At 35.5% G+C, this 24,458-nt stretch overlaps 3 protein-coding genes and 1 long non-coding RNA gene across 8 annotated transcripts; all 4 read right to left on the bottom strand.

Moving 5' to 3' along the window:
- Window positions 1-611: 611 nt before the first annotated feature.
- Window positions 612-2,654, bottom strand: LOC140871356 (uncharacterized). Its single transcript, XR_012147679.1, has 2 exons — window positions 2,513-2,654; window positions 612-851 (listed from the first exon to the last, which is right to left on the bottom strand). It is a non-coding gene; the product is annotated as an uncharacterized lncRNA (long non-coding RNA).
- Window positions 2,655-10,061: 7,407 nt separating this feature from the next.
- Window positions 10,062-12,673, bottom strand: LOC140871628 (subtilisin-like protease SBT1.3). Its single transcript, XM_073274227.1, has one exon. It carries the CDS (start codon window positions 12,527-12,529, stop codon window positions 10,202-10,204), a length of 2,328 nt encoding a protein of 775 aa, XP_073130328.1. The 5' UTR covers window positions 12,530-12,673; the 3' UTR covers window positions 10,062-10,201.
- Window positions 12,674-14,018: 1,345 nt separating this feature from the next.
- Window positions 14,019-16,071, bottom strand: LOC140872093 (pentatricopeptide repeat-containing protein At5g66520-like). Its single transcript, XM_073274834.1, has one exon. The coding sequence runs from the start codon at window positions 16,012-16,014 to the stop codon at window positions 14,359-14,361; it is 1,656 nt and encodes a 551-aa protein (XP_073130935.1). The 5' UTR covers window positions 16,015-16,071; the 3' UTR covers window positions 14,019-14,358.
- Window positions 16,072-16,564: 493 nt separating this feature from the next.
- LOC140871366 (splicing factor U2af large subunit B-like) lies at window positions 16,565-23,890 on the bottom strand. Of its 5 annotated transcripts, none has more exons than XM_073273846.1 (14): window positions 23,720-23,890; window positions 23,115-23,216; window positions 21,340-21,611; window positions 20,927-21,046; window positions 19,939-20,018; window positions 19,282-19,352; window positions 19,163-19,207; window positions 19,023-19,082; window positions 18,741-18,801; window positions 18,548-18,660; window positions 17,908-18,354; window positions 17,563-17,698; window positions 17,284-17,348; window positions 16,565-16,971 (listed from the first exon to the last, which is right to left on the bottom strand). In XM_073273846.1, exons 2-14 carry the CDS (start codon window positions 23,214-23,216, stop codon window positions 16,834-16,836), a joined length of 1,710 nt encoding a protein of 569 aa, XP_073129947.1. In that variant the 5' UTR covers window positions 23,720-23,890; the 3' UTR covers window positions 16,565-16,833. The 5 variants fall into 5 exon arrangements, with proteins under 5 accessions (XP_073129947.1, XP_073129945.1, XP_073129946.1 ...); XM_073273844.1 differs by having other exon boundaries at window positions 20,927-21,055; window positions 23,720-23,889; XM_073273845.1 differs by lacking the exon at window positions 23,720-23,890 and adding an exon at window positions 23,340-23,693 and having other exon boundaries at window positions 20,927-21,055.
- Window positions 23,891-24,458: the final 568 nt, after the last annotated feature.

Raw genomic sequence — 24,458 nt, 5'->3', positions numbered from 1 at the left:
ATTATTATTATTATTATTATTATTATTATTATTAACGATTGACAATTTATACGGGAAATAAATTAGGAATATCTGCTTATTTTGATTCAAGTGTTACTGCATTCATTAGGCAAAAACGGCTATATATACTCGACCTTTAAAATATATTGCTTTTTCTAATAATAATAATAAATCTGTGAAGGTCAAAGTTATATATGTGTGTGTGTGACAAAAATCTATGAGACCTAATCTTCTCACGAGTTATTTTTGTGACACAAAAAAATATTACATTTCATGCAAATATGAACCTGGACAACACGTCTCACGTATATAGATCGAAAAAATTTACACTAACCTTAGGGTATTTGCCATAAGGTAAATCTAAAGATAAACATTTATTTTTACATGTAAAAAGTAAAACATCTACTACTATTAAATGCGGAAATTTTTTTTTTTTTTTAAATAATACTAAGTAAAATAGATGTACATACATGCCCATACATATATGCACAAAATAAGTAGTTTTTAAAAATAAATAACTTGAATAAAATAATGCAACAATTCGAAACTTTAATATTTTATAAATTAAACATCTGAATCATGCATTTAATAAAATACTGACAAAAGCAACATAAATTAAAGTTTACATGCACTGAAAATATTTAAATAAAAACATACAATAGTGTCAATTACTGAAAATAAATAAAAATGTATAACATGATAAAATATTCGAAACATGCATATAGACTCAGAAAACGGTCACGGGGTCACTGCATGTCCGCTCATAGGTCCTCGCCGCCGGTGGGTACTACATCCTCCTCTACGTACTCATCTACACCATATCAGTGTAGTGAGCCTAGAGGCCCAACATGCTAACATAACAAGGGTTTAAAATAATTTAAATCACTTTAATACTAATACATAACATATACATGAATTAGCATGCTTAAAAAATATCATGAACATAACATAAACTTAAATTAAACTTGAATATCATAATAATACATAAACATTGTTGAGCAAAGTATTTTCTAACATCGAAAGGTCGTATCCATAGTGTAACCATACATACATTAAATACTGATCAGCGTGGTAAACCAACGTACATGGCGGTGACGAATCACCTCTTAAATTGGCAGTAAACTGCCCTTCAATAGTTCACATATGGGGACGAATCCCCCTTAAATTGTCACATTACTTCAACTTCCAACATAAAATTATTTTCTTTTGCTCAACCTTAAACATTAAATCATGCATAAAAATTATTTCATGAATGCATATACTTAAATAAAATGTGTGCCCTTCATATATATTTAATTTAATTTCATACTAACGTATAAATATTAAAAATAACTTCCATGCATAAAAATAATTAAATATATATTCAGGACACATGCAATTTCTCATGGGTTGTACTGAACTGCTGGCCCTAACACTCAAGCCCAATTTCTTAAATTCTGGCCCATTAACACTGAGACTGGCCCATTAACATACTTAAGCCCATTAACACATTTCTAAGCCCAATAAAATTTCCTGGCCCAATAACACTCTATTCTGGCCCAATGGCCCAAAAGCCCAAAGACTGGTCCAATAATTTTCATGGGCTCTAAAGCCCATAAAAATTAGTTGACTAACTTAAATTAATTATTTAAGCCCACTAAAAAAATTTAATATAGCCCATTAATTTAATTAAACTAATTAGCCCAATTAAACACTTAGACTTATTAATTAACTTAAAAATAAAATATCCGAGCCCAACTAACTTGACCCGGACCCGGACCCGTACCCAACTAACATAACCAAGACCCACTTACTTGACCCGGACCACCAACCCGACCCGGACCCATCACTGAAACCCTAAACCCGTTTCCCCCTCTTGCACAGCCCTCGGCCGCGAGCAGCTACAAAGAATACCGGCGGCCGCCCTGCTCCGACCACCCACCGGCCGGAGAACCACACCTAGGATCTAGCCCACATCTAGACGTTTCCATCAAGCCAAGAACCAGCCCAAACCGTGGTCCGAGGAAGGAGAACGAATCCTTGCAACAGGCTGTCCCCCAGCTCGCACCCAGCCCTGAGCGGCTGCCATAAATTCGATCGTTCTCCCTACTCCGACCATATTTTTTTGTGAAACCACTTCTCAATCTTAGCCAACATCAAGGGGGTTCTAACCCTTCAAACTTCACTCTAAACCATGGCCTGAGGAGGGAGAACGAAGCATTCTCCCACAGCCCCAAAACCTGCGCGAGCCACCCATGACAGAATTCGATTTGCTTCGTTCCAGCCCTTCTCCAACCTTAACCGATCAACTAGCCCATGTCTAGGGACCCTAGGACACCCATGAATCTTGGCCGAGCAGCCATGCACGCCCATGCTAAATAAAAAAATGTGAGATGATGACAAAACACATAAACAAGGTGCAAACATCAAACGATACCATTTAAAATCTGAAAATATTTGAGGATTTCAACACGTACACAACACCTACATAATACGTACTGATATGGTGCTTAAAAAGGGAAGAAAAACATGCCTTTAAATCGTAGAAAGTAGATTGGAAGAACGTGAAGACGATTCCGGACGACTACGACGAGCAACCTTCGAAAAAGCTTCAAAAATAAAGGTCTATGGCTTCCTCCTTGATGTTGCTGTCGATGGAAAAGAATGGAGAGGTGAGGGAGATGGCTAGGGTGAGGGAGAAGTGATTTGAGCGTGTGAGGGTGGGCCTTGGGGTAGATAGGGAATAACTTTCAAGATAATGACATAAATAAAAATATATCTAGGCTTTAAAAAAAATAATAGATATCATAATAATCATAAAAATCCCGAAATATTATATTAAGGGAATTTTAAAGATAATTAAAAGTCATTATTTTGGCTTAATTTGGGTAAAAAAAATAGACTTCTAAAATTATATAAAATTAAATACTGATAATTTTGAGGGAATAAAACTCAAAATAATATTTTCGGGCTTCTAAAAGACTCATAAAATAATTTGGGTAGAAAGTTGTCATCTCGTCCGTCCACGGTCTCGTCAACGCGATAAAATAATACAATATCATAAATCAGGAAAATCTCTATTTATGGGTTAAATACTTAAAAAAAATCATTTAAATAAGCACAGATAATTCACATAATTATTTAACCCATAAATCTAAAATTTTAAATTAATTAAATAAATTTTTTAATTATACATGCGAATTTACGTATTAAAATACCGGATGTTACAAAAAGTGTGGACCTCGATCTAAATATGATCAAGGACAAGATCTTATATTCCGACATAGAATCATAGATTTCTGAGTCTGAGCAAACTCTATATGTGGTTAAATGGTTTTTATTTCGAGCCTTCTCGAATGACTTTACAAAAAGTACTACGTTGATCATGAATTCATGATATATACTTTAATAAGTTTACCTGATCACATGTTACTGATTAATTAGTGTATTCAATAACAAAATAAAAGTTCATACATATAAATTATTAATTCTTCGACCATTAGTTGTTATTGCATCCTCATAAGAGGGAATCATGCATTGTTTAAGACAATTAAAATAATATATAATTTAGATGTCATCACGATCAATCACATGCATGCTGCACGAGATGTACAAAACTTGGTGAGTTGGTGTTTGTTTGCTATCAACACACACGCGTACGTATCCAACCTTAAAATTTAGGGCTCTTTTTTTTTAAAAAAAAAAAGTATATACTTATATATATCAAATATATGGATGAGATTGGGTGGTTGATTAGAAGACAAATATGTTATAAGGTTACCCCAACAGTGACAATAATTTGGTAGTGCTTGAGAGAGCTTCTAAAAAGAACTTCTCAACTTTTACATCACATAATTTTGAAATTTTATGAAATTTTGTGAAGGAAAAGCTGAGAAGTGATTTTTAAAAACTCTCTAAAACACTACCTTAGCTTAATATTTTTATTTTTTGTAATAATTTATATTTATATTTTTTGTTTAGAGGAATTACATTTTGGATAGGTAATTAATCAAACGTTTTTCCTTTTTTTGTCATGTTATTGGTCAATTTGTAGACCACAATTCGCTAATGTTCACTTCTTTCTTTCTTTTTTTAGTTTTTTTTCACGTGAGTGTTGATGTGACATCGATTACATGTACACATCATCAGTGACCGACATCACATAATTTTTCGACATCACGTCATAATTTATTGAAAAAAATTATATACAATTTGTCAAATTGGTTGCTTTAAGACTGATGTTATTACCAAAATTAAAAAAAATTAAAAAAGGCAAATTATAAAAGAATTAATTACGCTTATGTTTTAATTTATTTCAAACTTTTAAACCTTAGCCATCCGAAAACAATTATTAATTTATTTTTCCGTACATAGCACAAATTAATTATTATTAAATCGATCCCCTGATAAGTTGGGCGCTTTTTTTATACCAACTCCTGATCTGTATTTTGGTATTTTTATTTTAAAAAATCAAATAAATCTCAAGGAAATCTACAAATTATATGATTAAACTTATAGCAGATTATTTTATACAAATTTCTTTTTGAATAAAAACAAAGGGCTATGGGGATTCAAGTTGGGTTCATGGGACTCACTTGATCAATAATGGCAATTTTAATGCTAATTAATTCTGAAATATTTGTATTCTTTATCCACAATGGTAGATACCAATCATAGCTGGAAAGTTGATTAGCAAGAGTGCATAGTGTAATGTGTTATCCATTGCTAAATAATAATAATTATTATTATTTAGAATACATGTACAAGATTACAAATAATCAATTACAACAATGTAATGAACTGCCCGCATAACCGAAGGAACTTGAACATTGACTCAAGACTTGCTTATCTCGGACAAAGAAACTACTTAAATCTACATAAATAAATTAGTAAAACTACTCTGCTGAGTACAACGATCGAACCATTACGCTTGGACTATTGTGTGGTTTAAAAGATTTGAGTTACACCATTACCACCAGTTATAGCTTTTGGTAAAGCAACAAGCGCTCGGTCTTACATATTTTCTTCAATTTTTTTATTTAACTTTTACACGTTAAGTATTAATTAGTTTATGTCTGTATTAAGTTAATTAGATTTTAAAATTTTTTGAAATGTGAGTAGATAATTGCTGTACAAACATGTCAGCTTTAATTGTATTACTATAACTCGACATAAACTCGTTACTAATTCACTTGCTAGAAGTTTAATTATTAATAATAAAATTAAAAGTTTTGTCTAAATTAAAAAAAAAAAATCCCGGGCCTGGTCTACGGCCTCGGCCCCACTAAACCCGTGATTGATGGGAGCTAGGCCTGGTCTTGTCAGTTGTAGGACTTCTGGAACTACTGGATTGTTGGGCTTGCCCGATAAGGATTCTAATTTTGGCTAGCTAGAAACTGGACTATACCAGTGGACCGTAAGGTCATCCAGCCCACTTGAAATGTTTCCATTGCCAAATTTGGACTGAAAGCTTTGCGTCAACCTACCATCTTGATTTGCACTTGTTAACACTGTACGCATTTGGACTTTGAAAGACTTGTGTGCTGGGCTTTCGTTGAATTTAGTATGGAACTTTTGTGTTTTAACTTCAATACAAATTTAAAGGGCAAAATCTCAGTTCAGTCTTAAATATTTGGACACATTTTTGGTTCAGTTTTAAATATTTGAAATTTCCCGGTTTGGTCCTAAATATTTTCCAAAAGTTTCTGGTTCAGTCCAAAATGTTTATACGTTCCCGGTTTGGTTCTAAATATTTTTCAAAAGTTTTCGGTTCAGTGCTAAATATTTTTACATTTCGATTTCGTGCCAAATATTTTTAAAAAGTTTTCGTTTTGATCCTTCCATCTACTCGTGTGTTAAAACTAACAAAGCGTAGTGTTATATCATTTATGATTGAGTTTTATATTATTTATTATATATTTAACATTAAACAAGTTGTAAATAAAACACAAATTTATTAGAGTTTTTATCCAAATTTAAATCAATTTTACACAATGTTCAAAATGAAAATATTAAATTCATGATGCTACAAAATAAAAACTTAAATAAAATAAATAAAACTTGAGGAATTAAAATTTAATGATGTTATTCACATTTCTATTAATTTTGTTATATTCTCATTCAAGATGCTTGCAAATTTAAGAAAAAATTTGGAGGTTGGAAAAAAAATTATATCTTTTTAAAACTCTTTTTATGATTTAAAAAATTAGTATTTGAGAAAAATTTACTATTAAATAAAACTTAATTTCATATCAATATTTTAATGGTGGTCAAATAATTTATTATATTTTCTCAATTGTTAATCATAATAAGTATTCTTCTCTTGAAAAATTTGTTGAAAATTTCAAATATTTTGTGAAATAAGTAATACTAATTATTTGCTAAAATATTTGTTTATTTGTTTGTGATTGATTATGTTTTTAACTATAAGATTGTACAGTTCAATTATTTTTTTATTCTATAATTTTATTTTTCATAATTTATATTATATTTTCAATTGAAAAACATTCTTGTTCATTTATTATTATTATTATTTTTATTATTATTATTATTATTATTATTATTATTATTATTATTATTATTATTATTATTATTAGCTTCTATTTTATTTAACTTTGTTTTTTGTTTGTAAGTTTTTTTTATCACGCTTTGTTTGTAGATGGAAGGATCAAACCGAAAATTTTTGGAAAATATTTAGAAAGAAATCTGGAACGTAAAACATTTAGGACTGAACTGGTAACTTTGTAAAACATTTTGGACCAAACCGGGAACATAAAAATATTTAGGACTGAACCGGAAAATTTTGGAAAACATTTGGGATCAAACCGGGAGCGTTCAAACATTTAGGAATGAACCGAAAATGTGTCCAAACATTTAGGAATGAATCGGGATTTCCCCCCAAATTTAAATGGGAGGATATTTATTGTAACACCCGAAAAATTTTAATACGTAAATTCGCATGCATAATTAAAGAAAATAATTATTTAAAAATTTATATTTGGGTTAAATGATATATATGTGTTATTATGTGATTTATATGCATGATTTAATTTATTTAAGCATTTAACCCGCAATATTAGGATTTTTAGATTTTTGAGAATTTTATAGAGTTGATCGCGTTGACGGGACCGTGGACGGACGAGATACCAAAATTTTTAGCCAAAAATATTTTATGAGTTTTATGAGCCTTAAAATAATATTTTAAGGTATTTTGTCAAGAAAATTTTAGTATTTAATTATATATTTATTTAAGGGTTGATTTTTAATCAAAATTAGTCCCTTTATTGACTTTTATTAAATTTTAAAATTAGCCTATATTAATATTTCGAGATTTGAGATATTTTATCAGATTGTTATTATTATTTGAGAGTTTAAAATATTATGTTTAAGGTATAATATCTTTATATTAAGTAATATCTATTATTAACCCATTATCTACTCAAATTTAAACCTAAAATTAATTTTTTTAGCCGATCAAAAACCTATCAGCCGCCTCCTATCATCTTCTTCAACCTTTCTCACGCCACTTTCCAGATTTCTTATCCTCCATAGCCGATCCATCACTTCTCTTGGAAGATTTTGGCCGTTCGTCGTCCCGAAGCCCCGAAAACGAATCAATCTTCATTCAATAATTAATAGGCATGTCTAAAACTTTTATTTGGCCATCATATAAGTTATTATGCATGAATGATATTTTTGTTTCAGAATTTATTAGCCATGGTTCGAATTTATTGCAAGTATGAATGAATTGTTGCATGTTTTGGTGCATTCATGATCATAACTCGCTTTTGGCCTTGCATGGTTCGGTCCAGAGGCTAGGGCTCGAGTCAGAGGTGGGCTAGGGTCCTAGGAAGCGAGCCATGATCGGATTACAGGGGCTGGAGTCGGCTAGGTTCAGGTCTAGGGTCGAGTTGGTCAAAGAGCTGCAGTTTAGGATTTATGAGAAGAAGCCTTCGGTTTCTTGGCTTGGACCATGGCTTGAGCTGAGCCATGGTGGGTTGGGATCGCCCAGATGTGGGCCACGTCTGGGCGGTGGTACTCCGGCCAGGGGCAGCCGGAGTAGGGTTGGCAGCAGCCCTTGTTTGGCTGCTGCCCGCCGCCGAGGGGAAGGGAAAGAGGAGGGGGGTTCGGGTTTTGGTTGCTGGGTCGGGTTTCGGGTCAGTAGGGTCGGGTCAGGTGAGTTCGGGTCCGGGTTAGGTGGGCCAAGCTTGAGTATTTTAATTTTTAAGTGTTTAATGTTTTAATTGATTTTTGGGCCAATTAATTAGAAATAAAATTATTTGGGCCTCCAAATAATTTTATTTGTGCTTTAAAAATTATTTTTAAGTTAGCCCGATGATTTTTATGGGCTTGTGGACCCATAGAAATTTTTGGGCCAATCAATGATTTTTTTGGGTCAGTCCAGGAATTTTTATGAATTAATTAGTTATTGGGCCTAAATATTTTTATTTAAGCCCAATAACATTTAAGTATTTTATTTTAGTAAAAATTATAATTTTAAAAATTATTTATTAATTATGGGGTAAGTTAGATAATGAGCTTTAAGTCAGTTAAGGGACCTAGTAAAGAGACCAGCAGACTGGACCAACCCATGAAAAATAACTAAGTTCGAAATATATATTTAATTATTTTATGCATGAAGTTTATATTTTAAGTATAAGTATATTTATTATGAAAATAAATTAAATATATATTACGGACATATTTTCAGTACATGCATTCATGAAAAATTTACATGTTATGATTATGATCAAGTGTTGAGCAAAATATTTTTATGATGGGAATTGAAGTAGTGTGACAGCATAGAGGTGGTTATCCACTATTTATGTTAAGAGGTAGTTTACTACCAGCACAAAGGTGATTTATCACCGCCACGTACGTTGGTTCAGGAGATTGATCAGTCGGCACAAATTTAGTCACACTTACGGATAGGACCATATTATGTTTCAAAATGTCGTGCTCAACTATATTATGTATGCTTATGATGTTAAGTTATGTTTACGTTCAAGAATAAGATCAGTGATGTTTATGGCAAGATGATGAAATATTTTATGCATGCATGTACATGTATATGTATTAGTAAAATTATGTGATGCATTATTTTTAATCTTGTTATAAAGGATTAGGCATGTTGAGCCCTTAGGCTCACTACGCTTATATGGTGCAGGTGAGTCAGATGATTTTGATGTTGCTCCTACCGATGGCGAGGACGTATGAGTGAGCTGGTAGTGAACCTCGTGACCGTCGCAGATTTTAGTTGATATTTAAGAAACATTTATTTTATTATGCTGAGTTTTTAAACAAGTTTTTCTTTTTATTATTTTATTTATGGGAATTTTGAATTATCAAACTTAGTATTTTTATTTCTTGCATAAGGATATTTTTCAGCAATTAATTAAGTTATTTTTATGTAGTAATATTATTTTTTTTATGTTTATACATATATGTATGGGTGTATATGTATAGTATTATTTAAAAAAAAAAAAAATTCGCATTTATTAATAGTAGACGTTTCATCTATATTATATATATATAACTTAAAACAACTCTGTATTAACCCATTTGATTTATCAATATGACATTAATATCAAATTACATTTTTATCTTATAAAAATACTCATTCATTACTTGTTAAATGACAAATAGGTAAAAATTACCCTCTCTCCAGTTTGAAATTTTAAAATTTGATAGATGAAATGTTTATCATCTTCGTTCCACTCCATACATTTTTTTATTATTTATCTTCTTAAATTTTTGTTTAAATAAGTTTATCTCACAAAAACTCTTGTAAAACGGTCTCACGAAACTCGTGAGACGGATCTTGTAATTAGGCCACTCAACAAAAAAAATATTATTTTTATGCTATAAATATTAATTTTTATTGTAAAAATAAGTAGAGTTGATCCGTGCGTGAGACACTTTATCGTTGCTGTTATAAACTTGTGTGATTCACAAACTTTCTGCAATTCCCTGATATTTTGTTGTTTTATTACATAATTCTTGCGCCTTCACTCTTGTAAGGACACAGGGTTTGCACTTTGCATAACGTAGGCTAAGTCAGCATGAATTTCTTTTCTCAATGTAAGTTTTTTCATTGAATTCAGTAAAAAAAACATTTCATGCAACAAAAAAAAAAAGAAAAAAAGATACATCTTGGGATCTCAAAGGGCAAAAGAAAAAAGTCTCCTTATTGAAGCACCACCTAGTTCAACTTCCCACATGATTATAATGGTGTGATCCATGTTATCACAATCGGGCTTCTTACACTATGCACGCCATCTTTCCATACGAGACCTCCAAACTCAGGACCTGCTTGTGAAGATTTTGCAGTGAAGGTGATCTTGTAAGACAATTTCTTTACTTTGCTAGTAAAATTCAGCGTCCCCGGCTCAACCCGAACCAACACGCCTTTAAAAGGAGACACCACCACATGGTAACTCGAAACAGGAGGCCCGACATTGGTGACCGTCCTGTGAAGTGTCAAAACAGAAGTGTTTCCGCTATCAGTAAGCACCGCGGATATCCCCGGGTAGTTCAAATCCCCTGGGCTGGCAACAGAGTGCCTGCAACTTCTTTTGGAGAATTTCGCGAAAAGCAGCAGCTGGGAGGCTGTCAAGCCTTGTGTACAGAGGAATTCGAAGTATTCTTGGGGCGAGATGTCGTAAACCAAGCCGGGAACCAGGGCTTTCAGTGGATGTATGTGCCCTGCCCCATGGTCGAACGCTGTGGAAGGCTCGTTCGTGGAGGCGTCTTTTATAGGACGATAGTTGTTATCGTGTACATAAGCAGTGGTCATTAGTGCGGATTTGATTGCTGCCGGGCTCCAATCGGGATGCCTGGATTTGAGCAATGCGGCGACTCCGCTTACATGCGGGCAGGACATTGAAGTGCCGGATAAGATGTTGAATCTTGTTCTTCTTGGGTCGGAAGGGAGACTCGACGGTCCCAAATCTCCGGTCCAGGCCGCAAGAATGTTCACTCCTGGTGCCACCACGTCGGGTTTCAGCACCTCCAGGGATAGGAGATTCGGCCCTCTGGAGGAAAAGGCGGCCACGACAGGGGACGGCCTGATTCCCAACTTGGTACCAAGAAACGATAGCGTCGCGGTGGAATACCGGTTGGTTAAAGCATAATGCTTGATCGACCTTCCCGCCATTTCCCCGACCGCCACTGCAGGGAGAAGATGACAATCTGCCACCAACTCCTCTCCGTTGGCCGCGGTGTTCGACAAGATCATGCCTATACCTCCTGCATCTTTCACCACTTGACCCTTTTGGACTCGGGGGCTGATGCCGCGGTCGCATATCACAATTTTGCCTGCCACGGAGTGAGGATTCAGGGTCCCTTCCAAGCACATTGAGCTTGGCGTAAGATTGCTGGAATTACTCCCATGGTATATCAGAGGATACTGTCTTTCGGGGGAGAGGCTTTTTTGTCCTTTGTAGAGGGATGCTCCGGTGAAAAATTGACCGGATCCGAGCTTAACATTGGCCGGGAAATCTCTATCCATTGTGCTGGCTCCAACTGTTGTAACCCATGGCGACACATTGGTGAGGCTAATCGGATCAGGGCCACCATTTCCAGCAGAACAAGAGACAAAGACACCTCTCTCCATCGCCCCGAATGCTGCAATCGATAAGCTATCGCGATAATAAGACGAAACGCCGCCACCTAAAGAGATCGACAGAACATTGACACCATCGGCCACGGCTTGATCGACAGCCGAAAGAATGTCAGAGCTAAAGCACCCTCCACTCCAGCAAACTTTGTAGGCCGCAATTCTTGCTCCCGGTGCCATTCCTCTGGCGGTACCATAAGCGTAACCCAAAAGATTCGCACCGCGAACCGGAGCTCCCGCGACTGTTGCCGCAGTGTGCGTGCCATGCCCATCTTGATCCCTCGCCGATTTGAACTCCTTTTGATCATTGATTCTGCCCGAAGCAGCCTCATATCCTTTGTAAAACACTCTAGCGCCGACTATCTTTTTATTGCAGTTGCTCTTGGTAAATCCGCGGCCCGTTTCACAGGCGCCTCTCCAATGCGCAGGGATTTGTGTCATCCCTGAATCGTTGAAGCTCTGGCTCTCCGGCCATATCCCGGTATCCAAAACCCCTACGACCACATCGTGGTCGGATAACACATCGGACCAAATGCTGGTGCTATCTTCATGCTCGAGCCCGAGGAACACTGGACTCCTGGTGGTGTGTAGCTGATACACAGTTTCAGGGAACACAGCCATAACTCCATCTTGTTCTTGGAGTTTCTTTACTTCTTCTTCACTAAGCTGAGCAGCGACACCATGAAATGCAGTCTGGTAATTGTAAATGACCCTTCCATCCCCTGCTTCAGATGCTACTGAATCGATCAATGACGAATACCACTGGCTGTGGTCAGTAAATTTATCGGGTTTGGCCCATTTGTCCATGTAAACTATGTATGTTTTCCTTGTTGTTTGGGTGGTGTCGGTACAAGTAACAAGAATGGTAGCTAGACAGCTCCATAGAAGTAGAAGAAGAAGAAAGGGCCTCCATTTTACTGGCTTTTCTGCCATTTTTTTCTTGGCAAGAAAGTGAGAAATGGATGAAGAAGAAGAAGAAATGTAAAATGGAAGAAGTGTTGGAAAATATCAGAAAAGGAGGGGGCCATTTGCAGTGTCCTTTGGCGCAGATAATAAAGGTGGTGGTTGCCTCATGAATGCTGCTTGTATGGAGTTGGGTGAAAACATTGAAATGTGAATTCAACTTTTTATTTATTTTTTGACTCATAAACTGGGACTGGGTGACCTCAGTTTAATTGGCAGTAACTCATAAAGCAAATGCGATTTCAACAAACGGGATCATGTGATATTCGCCGTCTATGAAATTTGAAAAGAAAACAATTTTTTTTTTTAGGACAAAAATATGATAAGGACAATGGAACCCATTAGGCCAAAGTTGGTTTCTGTTTTGTCGCAAAATTATTGGCGTCGGTGGGTTCCAAATCAAGGCTGCAATAATTCAAGCGCGCGGCGAGCCCAACAGACGAAAAATGTACGAAAGTGGCTTGAAATGAAATCAATCACGAGAATGAAGAAATTTATGGAGACAAATATTCGGTTGAAGTATGTTTAGTGACGTTGTTATTATAATTTTAAAAAAAAATGTGTGTGTTGACAAAGATATTCGATTAATATGCAAATTAAATGATGATGTTGGTCAAATGTGACGGTGGATATGAGAGGTGAGTTTAATCAAGAAGTGGTCTCATTTCTTTAAATGCATGAACTTTTATTGGTTGGAGTGTTTTTTTTATGTAAATAAAAGAAATAAATATATGTGGTCCCTTTAAATATTTCACAAGATTCTTGATACGAAAACAGGGGGAAAAAAATCATAGGGTTTTGTGGTTTTCGACATGGGTATGGAGCTGAAGTAGTTCATGATACTTCAAGATTAAGAGGATATTTGGTTAAATTTATTAAAAATAAATTATAAATTCTTAAATTTTAAAAATTTATCGGTATGTGGTGGGTTCTTGTTTTTTTCGATCAACTCAATATGTGAAAATAAACATTTATTTACTTCAAAGGTAAGATACTTGGATGATGTGCCATAATATTTGTTGCTACTGAAATGGTTTTAATAAATGCACGCAAATGGTGAAGAATCATTATTCCTCAATAAATCATCATTTCACTTAGTGGTGTGCATAATATTTTTTTCAGCTCGTCTACTACCAATACATCAATTATTATCTGAGATTTATTTTTTTTCCTTTTTAGTGTTCTTCGATTTTAGTAAGTGAAGTTCAATGATATTTCTTTTCAAAATTTTCGAGCTCATCATAAATTGTTTCTCATAATAATTAAAGCTTGTTTTTGAATTAATATTGGTGCAAGTATAACATGTGGCCCATAATTTGTCGGTACAGATTATATATTCAACATCTAGGTCAATTTTTTTCCTTTGGTATAATTTAATGGCCAATAATGCTAGCAATAGTAGCAGTGATAAGCTCAATGTTACTCATACACCATTAAGTTACATGCAAAAGTTGCTTGAATAATTGAATAATTAATAGTTTGTGCCTTTAAAAGTAAATGTACTACTTTCCCTCAAAAAAGAAAAAGGTAAATCCACTAGCTTTTTATTTGTTACCTAAAGTCTGTATGCTAACTAGGATTTATTCCACCAAGCGGCCTATTTCCCCTATCAGATGAATGATTAAATAATGTTGCTAAAAATAATAGGTCTCATCCATTGAACTTACCCTTTTAAGATGGGGAAAGTGATGACAACAGCACAGCATGTATGCACTCCAAGAAATCTTGATCTGCACTATCGTCCCTTCTCAAATATAAATAATGTCATGTTTCATATGCAAAGTTAGATAAAAAATCGCTTACGCATACGATCTCGGATCCCACCACAATGCTTTGCTAGAATGCATTTCGAACTTCATCTCATTGCTTAATACCATCAGTAAACTCTTTAGGACCTCTATTAGTATCCCCGGTGATCCTTTGACAGAGAATTCATAGACAACGCCATCGACTTCAATCATGCTGCAGCCAGGAACCGTCTTCCGTACCTCTTGTTCTTTCATCAAACTCCTTATTCTCTTCAAATCATCAAATCTACCAGCCTTGGAATACACATCACACAAATTCTCATAGAAGGCATGGTTTCCAGGTTCCAACTCAATCAAGTATCGAGAAACTCCTTCTCCCAACTTCACATTTCCATGCAGTTGGCATCCTCCCAGAAGTGCACCCCAAACAAAAACATCTGGCTTCATTGGCATGCTTCTAATAATCTCTTCCGCCTCAGAAAACAGCCCGGCTCGGCTAAAAAGACCAACCATGCAAGCGTAGTGTTGGACCTCCGGCTCAATACAATAATCTTCCCTCATCACATCAAAACACAGGCGACCTTTCTCTACGAGCCCGGAGTGAGCACATGCAGTTAACAATGCAACAAATGTTACAGCATTAGGTCGAACTCCAATTGATACCATTTCCTCGAAAATTGCGAAAGACTCATTCCCATACCCATGAAGTGCTAATGTAGATATCATGGCCGTCCACGCCAAAACGTCCCTCTTCGGCATTGCCTTGAAAACATCAAAGGCTCTTTCAATGCATCCACATTTGCCATACATGTCCACCAAAGCTGTCTCAATTACCATGTCACATTCAATACCACATCTTTCCAAATAACTATGAAGCCACCTCCCATGATCTATGGCACCAAGAGAAGCACAGGCCGAAAGTAAACTTGCCACTGTTATCTTATCAGGCAAAACCAAATCTTTGTCGTCATCCAGAATTTGCATTTGGTGAAAAATTTCCAACGCCTCCTTTGCTCTTCCTCCTTGAACCAAACCAGTGATCATAGAATTCCAAGTAATTATGTTTTTCCTATCCTTCATCTGTCTAAACAAAACCAACGCTTTGTCAAGTTCGCCGCCTCTACAAAACCCAACAATAATCGAGTTCCATGAAACCACGTCCCTATTGGACATTTCATCAAACACCCTTCCTGCATCCTCTAAAACCCCACATTCAGTATACAGATTTATCAAAGAGTTTTGCACATAAACATCACAGTCACACCCAAACTTCACGATGTGCGCGTGAATGGTTCGACCAATCGTTGCATCAACCCTATTCGCACATTCCTTCAGCACAAAAGGGAACGTGATACAATCAGGCAATAAACCACCGTGCAGGACCGATTTATACAGAATCAAGCATTCCCACCATAAGGGGTCCTTTAGTTTCACCGAATTCGCTCTGATCATCGCATTGTACATAAAAAGACTCGGTTTTGGCACGAGATTGAAGATTTTCTTAGCATAGTGGAGAGAATGCGGTGCATTGGAGACGGTGCAGAGGAAGAAGAGGAGGCGAGAGACCAGGAAAGATCGGTCGATAGGAGATAAAGCGGGCGATGTAACGATCTGCGAATGAATTTGTCTAATTTCCTTGAAAGTCTTGCTGCAGTGTAATAAGCGTGCAAGAAGGTTCTTGAGATTCAGCAGTTGGGATTCGATCATTTGGCGCCCATCATTTTTTAACGGTCTACTTTAATGTTAATGCATTCTGATTTTGGTATATTTCTCTGTTGGCCTATTTTCCATTAGGTATCTCATGATAATTAGAGCTTCAAAATAGGGATTGGCTCACCCCATCATATAAAATAAGTGAGTTATGCTGATAATTTTTCAATTTGTCTAAAAAATGGTTCGACTCGCACAATCCCGTCTAAACGTTTGTTGTGGTGAGTTAAGGAATTGACCCGCCAAAATCCACTAATTTACACGTAAACCCGCCGAATTGGCTCATCCCGCCACTTAAAATAGATGGGTTGAGTTGAACTTTTCCCAATCCGCCTTAAACGTGGATCGATCCGTCCCACATCGTCTAATATTGGGTTGTGACGGATCGTAGACCGACCCATCCCGCCGGCTAATTTTGACAATAATAATACATAAATATTTTATAATATTGTTTTGAAGTGTGTTGTGCCTGGTATAATAGAGACTTGCACAAAAATCAAACTCGACCTCTTTGTCATATTTTTTTTTAAACTTCAGGCGCCTAAGATTATGGAAAAACAACCAAATTACGAATTAATGATTTTTAATCTCGGCATGTCTCATCTTACATTAATTTCACACTACAACCAAAAAGATTGGCAAGACCTAGTACAACAAAAACAAAAGGAGAGGAAAAAAAAAAAAAAGAGACAGTGAGCCCCTTAAATGGAACATAAAACTAAATGAAACGTCAAACATGAATCATCAACATCCGGACATGTTTATATCTCCAAGATTCTGATTAAAGTACGATGATGCGGAACCAAGAACTGGTGTCTATCCATTGTAATCTCCCTGGGAAAACTTATCCTCAGGGTAGAACATCGCAACGACGGAATTTGTATCAAATTTTCTCCCATTCAGCCCCTGTCGAGCTCTTGAAGCACCTTCAGTGTCTGCATACTCCAAGAACACCTACGCAGCAGAAAATTAGCCATGACAGAGGACAATAACCAGGTAATAATGTAACTATAACGTTGAGGGTCAGAAAAATTTAGGAGCTGATGGAAGATTTACATTTTAATAACAATTGAAATGGCAGCGGAAATTTGCAACTTTCAACAAATTACATCTAAAATTTGCATATATTTTACGTGAGGTTGAATAAACCCTTAAATCTACCCAGGAATAGGATCCACCCATGCTCAGTGCTCACATGTGAAAAATAAATACACATCAATGTTGAAAGAAATATTTACCCACGAACAAACATAGTAACCTACTAACCTTTCCCACACCTGATGGCTCCATATTGGGGAGAGGACGAGGGATGACAACATTAACCAAAGTTCCTGAACAAGTGATGTCAAAAGCTGAGAGAACTTTTCCAAAAAAAAAAAAAAAAAAAAAAAAAGCTGAGATACCAGTATTGCCATTGAAAGGTTTTCGGTATATGAGGATGATATTTTATTATAAGGTATAAGATATTTCTGCATATATGAGCTTCTGGCAGGTAGATCGATGGTTCGACAAAAACTGTAACTAATAGAAATTCGAAGTAATTACCAAATTTTGCACATTCATTTCTCATGTCATACAGTATATCTTCATAGTCATCATCATTCTTGAGCTCATCTGCATTAACCGCTTCTGTTAGGCACACAACCTTGGATGGTACTAGAGTAGGTTGTAACATGAGTCTCTGCAGAGAAGATGGAAATTAATAACAACCACAAGGTTAACCTAGGATCGAGGTTTTAGCAAATAGAATAATAATCAAATCAACAATATAATAGGAACAACTTAGGCTTGTCATTTAATATCAATTCAATCCTTTAAACGAATGAAATTCCAAAACGATTGTGTCAAATATTGATGCTAAACAATGGGTATATGATGAAATTTCTTTACCTGCAATGCTATTTGTTGTTGGGCATGCAACAACACACTTTCTTGCTCAGGTTTCAGTTGAGTCGTACCCTGGTTAGCACGCCTAACAGTAAGCGTTTTGTCACCCATTTTTATCCCGTTCAGAGCAGCACAGGCGATATCTGTCACTGACAAATCATGATAAACACAAAAAGCATATCCTTTAGAGTTCCCTGTTTCTCTATCTTTCACAAGATCAAAACCCCGGAGTGGTCCAAAGGACTCCAGCAGCTCCCTGATCTGTGATTCTGTGAAATAATATGGTAAACCACCAACAAATACACGGTCAGGACCCTCAAGCCCACCAGCTGATCCTGGTATCAACCCAACAGCCGCAAGATTCAGATTGGGATTAGGTTGACTTGGGCCAAGAGTGGCAGCCATCGAGGGGTTATAATCACTAGATCTCCTCACTTTAAGTGGTGCTCCCTTATAACAAGAACACAAAAAAAAGGACTACTTTTAGGCTGCTGATGCAAATAATGCAAGCAAAGTATAACACATCATAAAAAAGGATACGGATGCGGAACTGCTAACAGGTATATTTATATGGTCATTGACATCGAAATCCCAGTAATTTCACAGCCATAACATCTTAAAAGGTTTAGAGCATGTCCATCACCTCAAAAATGATGCCATCCAAAGCCATCGCGTTACTAGCCTCTTCGACAGATCTCATCTCCACAAAAGCAAATTTCTTTTCATAGTTGATGTAAACATTCACAACAGCATCTCCTGAAATCAGAATGGATGATGAGAATGCCTTCATTATCATTCCTCTCAGCATAATTGAGTATCATAGTGTGTTGGTTAACCTGGACCAGCAGCATTTCCTCCAGTAGCTGACATAACATGATTGAAGAAGGTTCCTACAGTCTGCCATTGTAGAAACATAATAAGGAAAAATATGCAGATGAACATGAGAAGGAGATGAAAGGTGCTTAAAAAAGCGCAGCAAAAATTGATAAACTAAAATGATTGCATTTTGATAAAATTTTAATAGAAATTTTACAAAACAAACAAAAGTGATTAAAAATAAATAAAAATTTGAAGATAAGAGTTGATGTCATCATGTTACGGAGGGGGAACCATAATACCTGTTCATTGGCAGAAGGGGGCAGCCCACCGACATAGACACGCCGAGCATGTCTGGTAGCCTGAGAACATATCATTTAGGAAATATCTTAAAAAAAATAAAAAAAGACAAGAATCAAAACAAATGAATAGACTAATCAACCTGCTGAGTCATTGCCTGAATGGGCATCACAGGGAGTGCTCCAAACTGCCATGAAATCAAGAATATTAATCTTTTGAAGAGAAGTAGCAAAGAAGGAAATTGAGAAAGGGTTCAAGAACCTGTCCAGACATCAAAGGTAACATGTTGGGAAACATTCCAGGAATGGCCGGACCGGTCCCAGGAATTTGAGCTGTGAAGGATAAGCCAAGTTACTTTCACACATTAGCACAGCATCCTCTTTTATTCTTATATGATACAAGCAAGAACTATCCATTTTATAATATCTTAGAATCAACTATTAATCACACATTTGGCAGATCAGTAACACAACTAATATAAGCTATAACCGGAACAAAAGATTTTTCTAATGACTATCAAAAATTAAAATCCTGATAGAAGATGAACGACCTGTATTTTTTCTTCCTTGTACATAAAAGCTACAGTAGTCGGCTCATGCCCATTGTCAGCAGAGTGGGGCTAGTAGCCCAACATTGCCTTCTTAGAACATAACATAGTCCATACAAAACAACAAACAAACACCAAACACAACAAGAAACCAAAAAAACACTCAGATTCAATCGCTGAGAAAATAATTAAAGGGGAAAATAAGAACAGCGAATAAAGGGACAATTCCCAAAATTGTGATGTTGGAATTGAAGGACCAAGTAGGCTTACCAAAATGAAACCATGCATTTTGTACGAACTTTCCACACTATATCAATTGAAAATAACTGTTATCACGGTAACGAAATTGTAAAACAGTAGCTTATGTGTACCTGTTACTGCAGGGGAGACATCAGCAACATTTGGAAGCAATGTGCCAGGAGGTGCCATGTCGAACCCACTTGTCCTTTTGCTGTGAAAGTGTATAATAAATCGTAACAAAAACAAGCAAGAGAAATGACATCAATGAATGGTTGAGCACGATTTTAGACACGTGAAGTAGCTTCTATTACGTCAAATCATACATTAAACTAACAGTTCTTGTTTATCTAGCATGCGATACCGCAGAAAATATAGCAGAACCAAATCAGATGGAAAACTGGAATGTAGTGGGTTTGAATGCTGTCCATTCATCATTCTTCACATTCAATCTATAGCAAATTGATCACTCCAAAAAGTTCATGATTGGGTCTTGCAACCAATTGAAGCATTACACACCACTAAACTGGAACAAAGACTAGCGAGGCTTAGGGATCTAGACGAATTGGACCTAAAAACTAGAATCAATATTAAATCAGATTAGTAAGAGATTACACTCTTTCAACAAATTGAAGTTTCAGACAAGTAACAAAGATCTGAAGAAAAGGTACCTCAGAAAAGCACCACTACCTCATGATTTAGAGTAATAATCATAATAGTGATTCCATCCAATCCTGAAAACTCTAATTCCCAGCTCTTAATGATATAAATCTCTGTTTTATTTGAAGCAATTTCACCTCACAACCTTGTCTATACCAACTGAAAAGGAAAACAATCCACTATATAGCCTATTCCGACAAACAAACTCCTTAACCAGACATTTTCACTAAAATAGTTGAATATATCATCACATACCTCAATGTCAAAGGATAAAATAATTTATCATGAATGTCATTTAGTCAGAAAGTAAAGGTTAGCTTATCTCTCTATTTTCATAAAATGAGTTTGTTGCACATTCTAAGATTTCAGCATGCTTCATATCTGCTGTACTTTCATTGTGCCAAAGGATCAACAAATTTAGTGACTCGCAAAGAAAGAAGATAAATTTCTGCAATAACCTACCTTTTAGAGCGAGAACGTGAGCGAGATCGTGACTTTGATCTTTGCTCAGATATAGATTTTGAACGAGACCTGGACCTGTGCCTGTGTTTATCTTCCCTATCCCCACCATAGTCTCTTCTCCTGGAAGCTCTAAAATTATTTAAGAATCAGAAAATAATAACATCCGAATTTCGACCAATAAGATATTGTGAGCTTAACACAAATTGCGATAAAGTGAAACATGAGATGAGATGCAGCAAAGATGGATGGTGGCTAGCCAGCAAACAACACTAATTTACAATACTACAAAAATGTGAAATAAACATAAGAAAACTATGATATTGAAAATAAGTTTTCCCATGCTTGAAGATAGGATAAATAATGGGATGACGTCATGAATTCATAATATTTAAAATAGAGAAGAAACAGCTCACCGGTCATAGTCTCGTCTTCTATAATAATCACCATCATCGTCCCGAACTTTGGTCCTCTCCCTTTTCTCACTTCGGTCCACGTGGCGATCTCTATGGCGTCGATCCCGATCCCTCTCTTTATCTCTATCCTTATCCCGATCTCTTTCCCTAGTGCCTTCTCTGTCTCGTTCCCTGTCCCTACGCCGATGTTTATCATGACCTCTTTCTCTTTCTTTATCTATGCTTAGGGAATGTTCCCTCTCAAAGTCATTCTCATGGTAGTGAGATTTATGCTGCAAAAAGGGTAGCAACAGCAAACGCAGAAACATACAGAAAAATAAGATAAAATATTATTTTTTTAAAAAATGAAAAGTAAAAATAATTTAGAAAAGAAGGTTTAACAGTAGTTTCTATTCGCCCAACATATAATTTAAACAAATGCTTAAGAAACTGAGAGAGAAAAACCACAATTATGTAATCAGTTTCTCGCATTACGATAGAGCCCCAAGACGCAATAGGCCGCATAAGTGCCATAAAACCCATGCATTATGCGCAAGACAATGCACGAGGCTTGCAAAGGGACAAGCTCCCTAAATATTTGTGGGGGAATTTTATCACATAACATTGTATATATATTATACAATATTGTTCGATAGTAGGAGATGTCGAATAACTACTGTTGCATTTCACATTAGACTCACCATTTCTTCATTAAAGATAAGCTTAATAATGTCTTTCAGTCCTTGAGATCATGGCCAAGGGCCTCACTAATATGCAATGACCCTTCCTACAGCAATTTATCGTGAGTGAAACAAGGGCATTGGAAGGCATTGGAAGTAATTTTAAGTGCAAGACCAATAATATTAAGAGTGATTGAGTCACTTTGACGTTTAGATGTAATTGAATATCAATGGTTATTTTCAGTGTCAGGACTCGTTGTAATGTTTGTCTTAGTATTATTGGGCTGCATATTTTTTTTAATGCAATTTTTGTATTCTTAGTGGGTGGCCAATTTAAATAACCAAGGTGGCTTCATTTTAAACCCATGGAGATAGCTATGTTAAAAAGTTCATAGATAGGTCACGAAAAAATCAATTTTCATGATATCGATTCATCTATTCCTCCTATATTAAAGTGTTTCTAGCCTTATGATCGTTCCTCATGTTTTTCTATCCTTGGAGATAAAATTAATGAACTTGTCAAGGAATTTCATTCCTTGCGACATTCACAACCAGATGCTGTAGGTCTGTGTGTCTAGGTTGTAGGCATCGGATCTAGGTTATTTTGAAATACCATGGTTCTTGAATCTATATATGCAGCATTTTCAGGTATGAACGGAGTCAAGGATTGCTGTGTTCGGTTTTGTATCTTTCACTTGACAGATTTGCTAAAGTGGAACGTTATTTAATTTATAAGTTAAGGCAGCCGTGTGAACCATTCTCGTATCTCCCTCCATGAATGATAAATCATAGATCGAACCGACGAATCGAAAAGTTTGGGTGCGGTGCTATCATTGACTGTGTTGTCCTCAAAACACATTTCCATTATTTTTAAACTGCGGATGCGATCAAATACCACATGTCATTTCGGTTTCTGCTATGCTTTTGCATGAAATTTGGAATCTAACATGACAATTGTCAGCTTTAACAGGAAAATGGAAATCTGCAAAATTCAGATTCCACAATTTCAGGCCAACAGTTTCTCTTGTACTTCCTATCATTCAATCAAATGCCCATGCAGCGTTATCAACATGACAACAAATGATTAAATTTCAATCTAATTCCAGCGTTGCTGACCTGTTTGGAGCCTGAACTTGACGAGTGGTGCACGCCTGCGGCTTCTGGAGAGTCCACATGCAATGGAGGATTGGAGTTTTCATCAATTTCATGACTTGACATCTGCTAAAGTAAAAAAGATCAAACAATAATTCCTTAGCCATATTGTCATGATCAAAAAATTCAGTATAAATACCAGTAAAATTAAGGTATAGAAAAGTTGCTGTATTCTTCTTTAAAATGTACCAAGTTTCTACTTCAATCAGAACACTGCCTCTGACCAAGTGGAGGATACAACTCACTCCAAGTAACACGTAATTAAAAAGGGCGAAAAGAAAAGTTAATCGAAGTAAACGGGCAGGAATCACCAATTAACCGACTTTCATTCCTAAATTAGGACCCCGAATTCCAAAACAAGAAGATCCGAAGTCACAGTCGCCGCTACATGTGATTTTGCGCGAATTTCATCACCAAAAATGATTGAAAAAATCATTTCACATGGAAAAAAAAAATAACAAAAACCACATTCATTAATCATAAACCAACAGTGATACACAAATCCACAAATCAAACTAGAAATAACAACGTGAAGATGAAAGAGAAATAGAAAACGAAAAAGATAGGACCTTGGCGACGCGTAATCCGCTGCAAGCGAAATTGAATGCTAACCGCTTTACTAATTCCCCAAACCCTAATTGGGTGAAATTAGAACGATGGTGACCAACAATGCTAACGGCATCATCGTTAACCGAAACTATAAACGGAAAAATATAAAGCCCTAACAATTAAAATGAGACTCGCTCTTGATTATTTGATCCAACAATAAAATTAAAAATATATATATGTTTTCTTGTTTTTTTATGGGTTTATCATGTAATTTCTATGCATGTTTTTCTTGTTTTTATGGGTTTATCATGTAATTTATTTTTTAATAATGTAAGATAAGATTGCATATTTTAATTATTCTAAAACTTTTGAAAAATGATGAAGATATGATAATTAGAAGTAAACTCCGAATTTACTGAAATAGATTTTTATAATATTTTAAATAAATGGGTTTATCATGTAATTTATTTTTTAATAATGTAAGATAAGATTGCATATTTTAATTATTCTAAAACTTTTGAAAAATGATGAAGATATGATAATTAGAAGTAAACTCCGAATTTACTGAAATAGATTTTTATAATATTTTAAATAAAAAATAATTTTTTTTGTAATTTGGGAGAGGTGTTTTTTATAATTCAAAATTTAATATCATGACGTCATATTTAGGTAGTGTTTGATAGAGTTTGAAAGAAATATTTTACAGTTTTCCTTTAACAAAATTTTGAAATTTTATAAAATTTTGTTAAATAAAAATCG

The sequence above is a fragment of the Henckelia pumila genome, unplaced genomic scaffold, assembly GCF_033568475.1.
Source record: "Henckelia pumila isolate YLH828 unplaced genomic scaffold, ASM3356847v2 CTG_461:::fragment_3, whole genome shotgun sequence".
Classification (NCBI taxonomy): domain Eukaryota; kingdom Viridiplantae; phylum Streptophyta; class Magnoliopsida; order Lamiales; family Gesneriaceae; genus Henckelia; species Henckelia pumila.
Note: the sequence above shows the minus strand (reverse complement) of the source record. Positions and strands in the feature narration are given on the sequence as shown.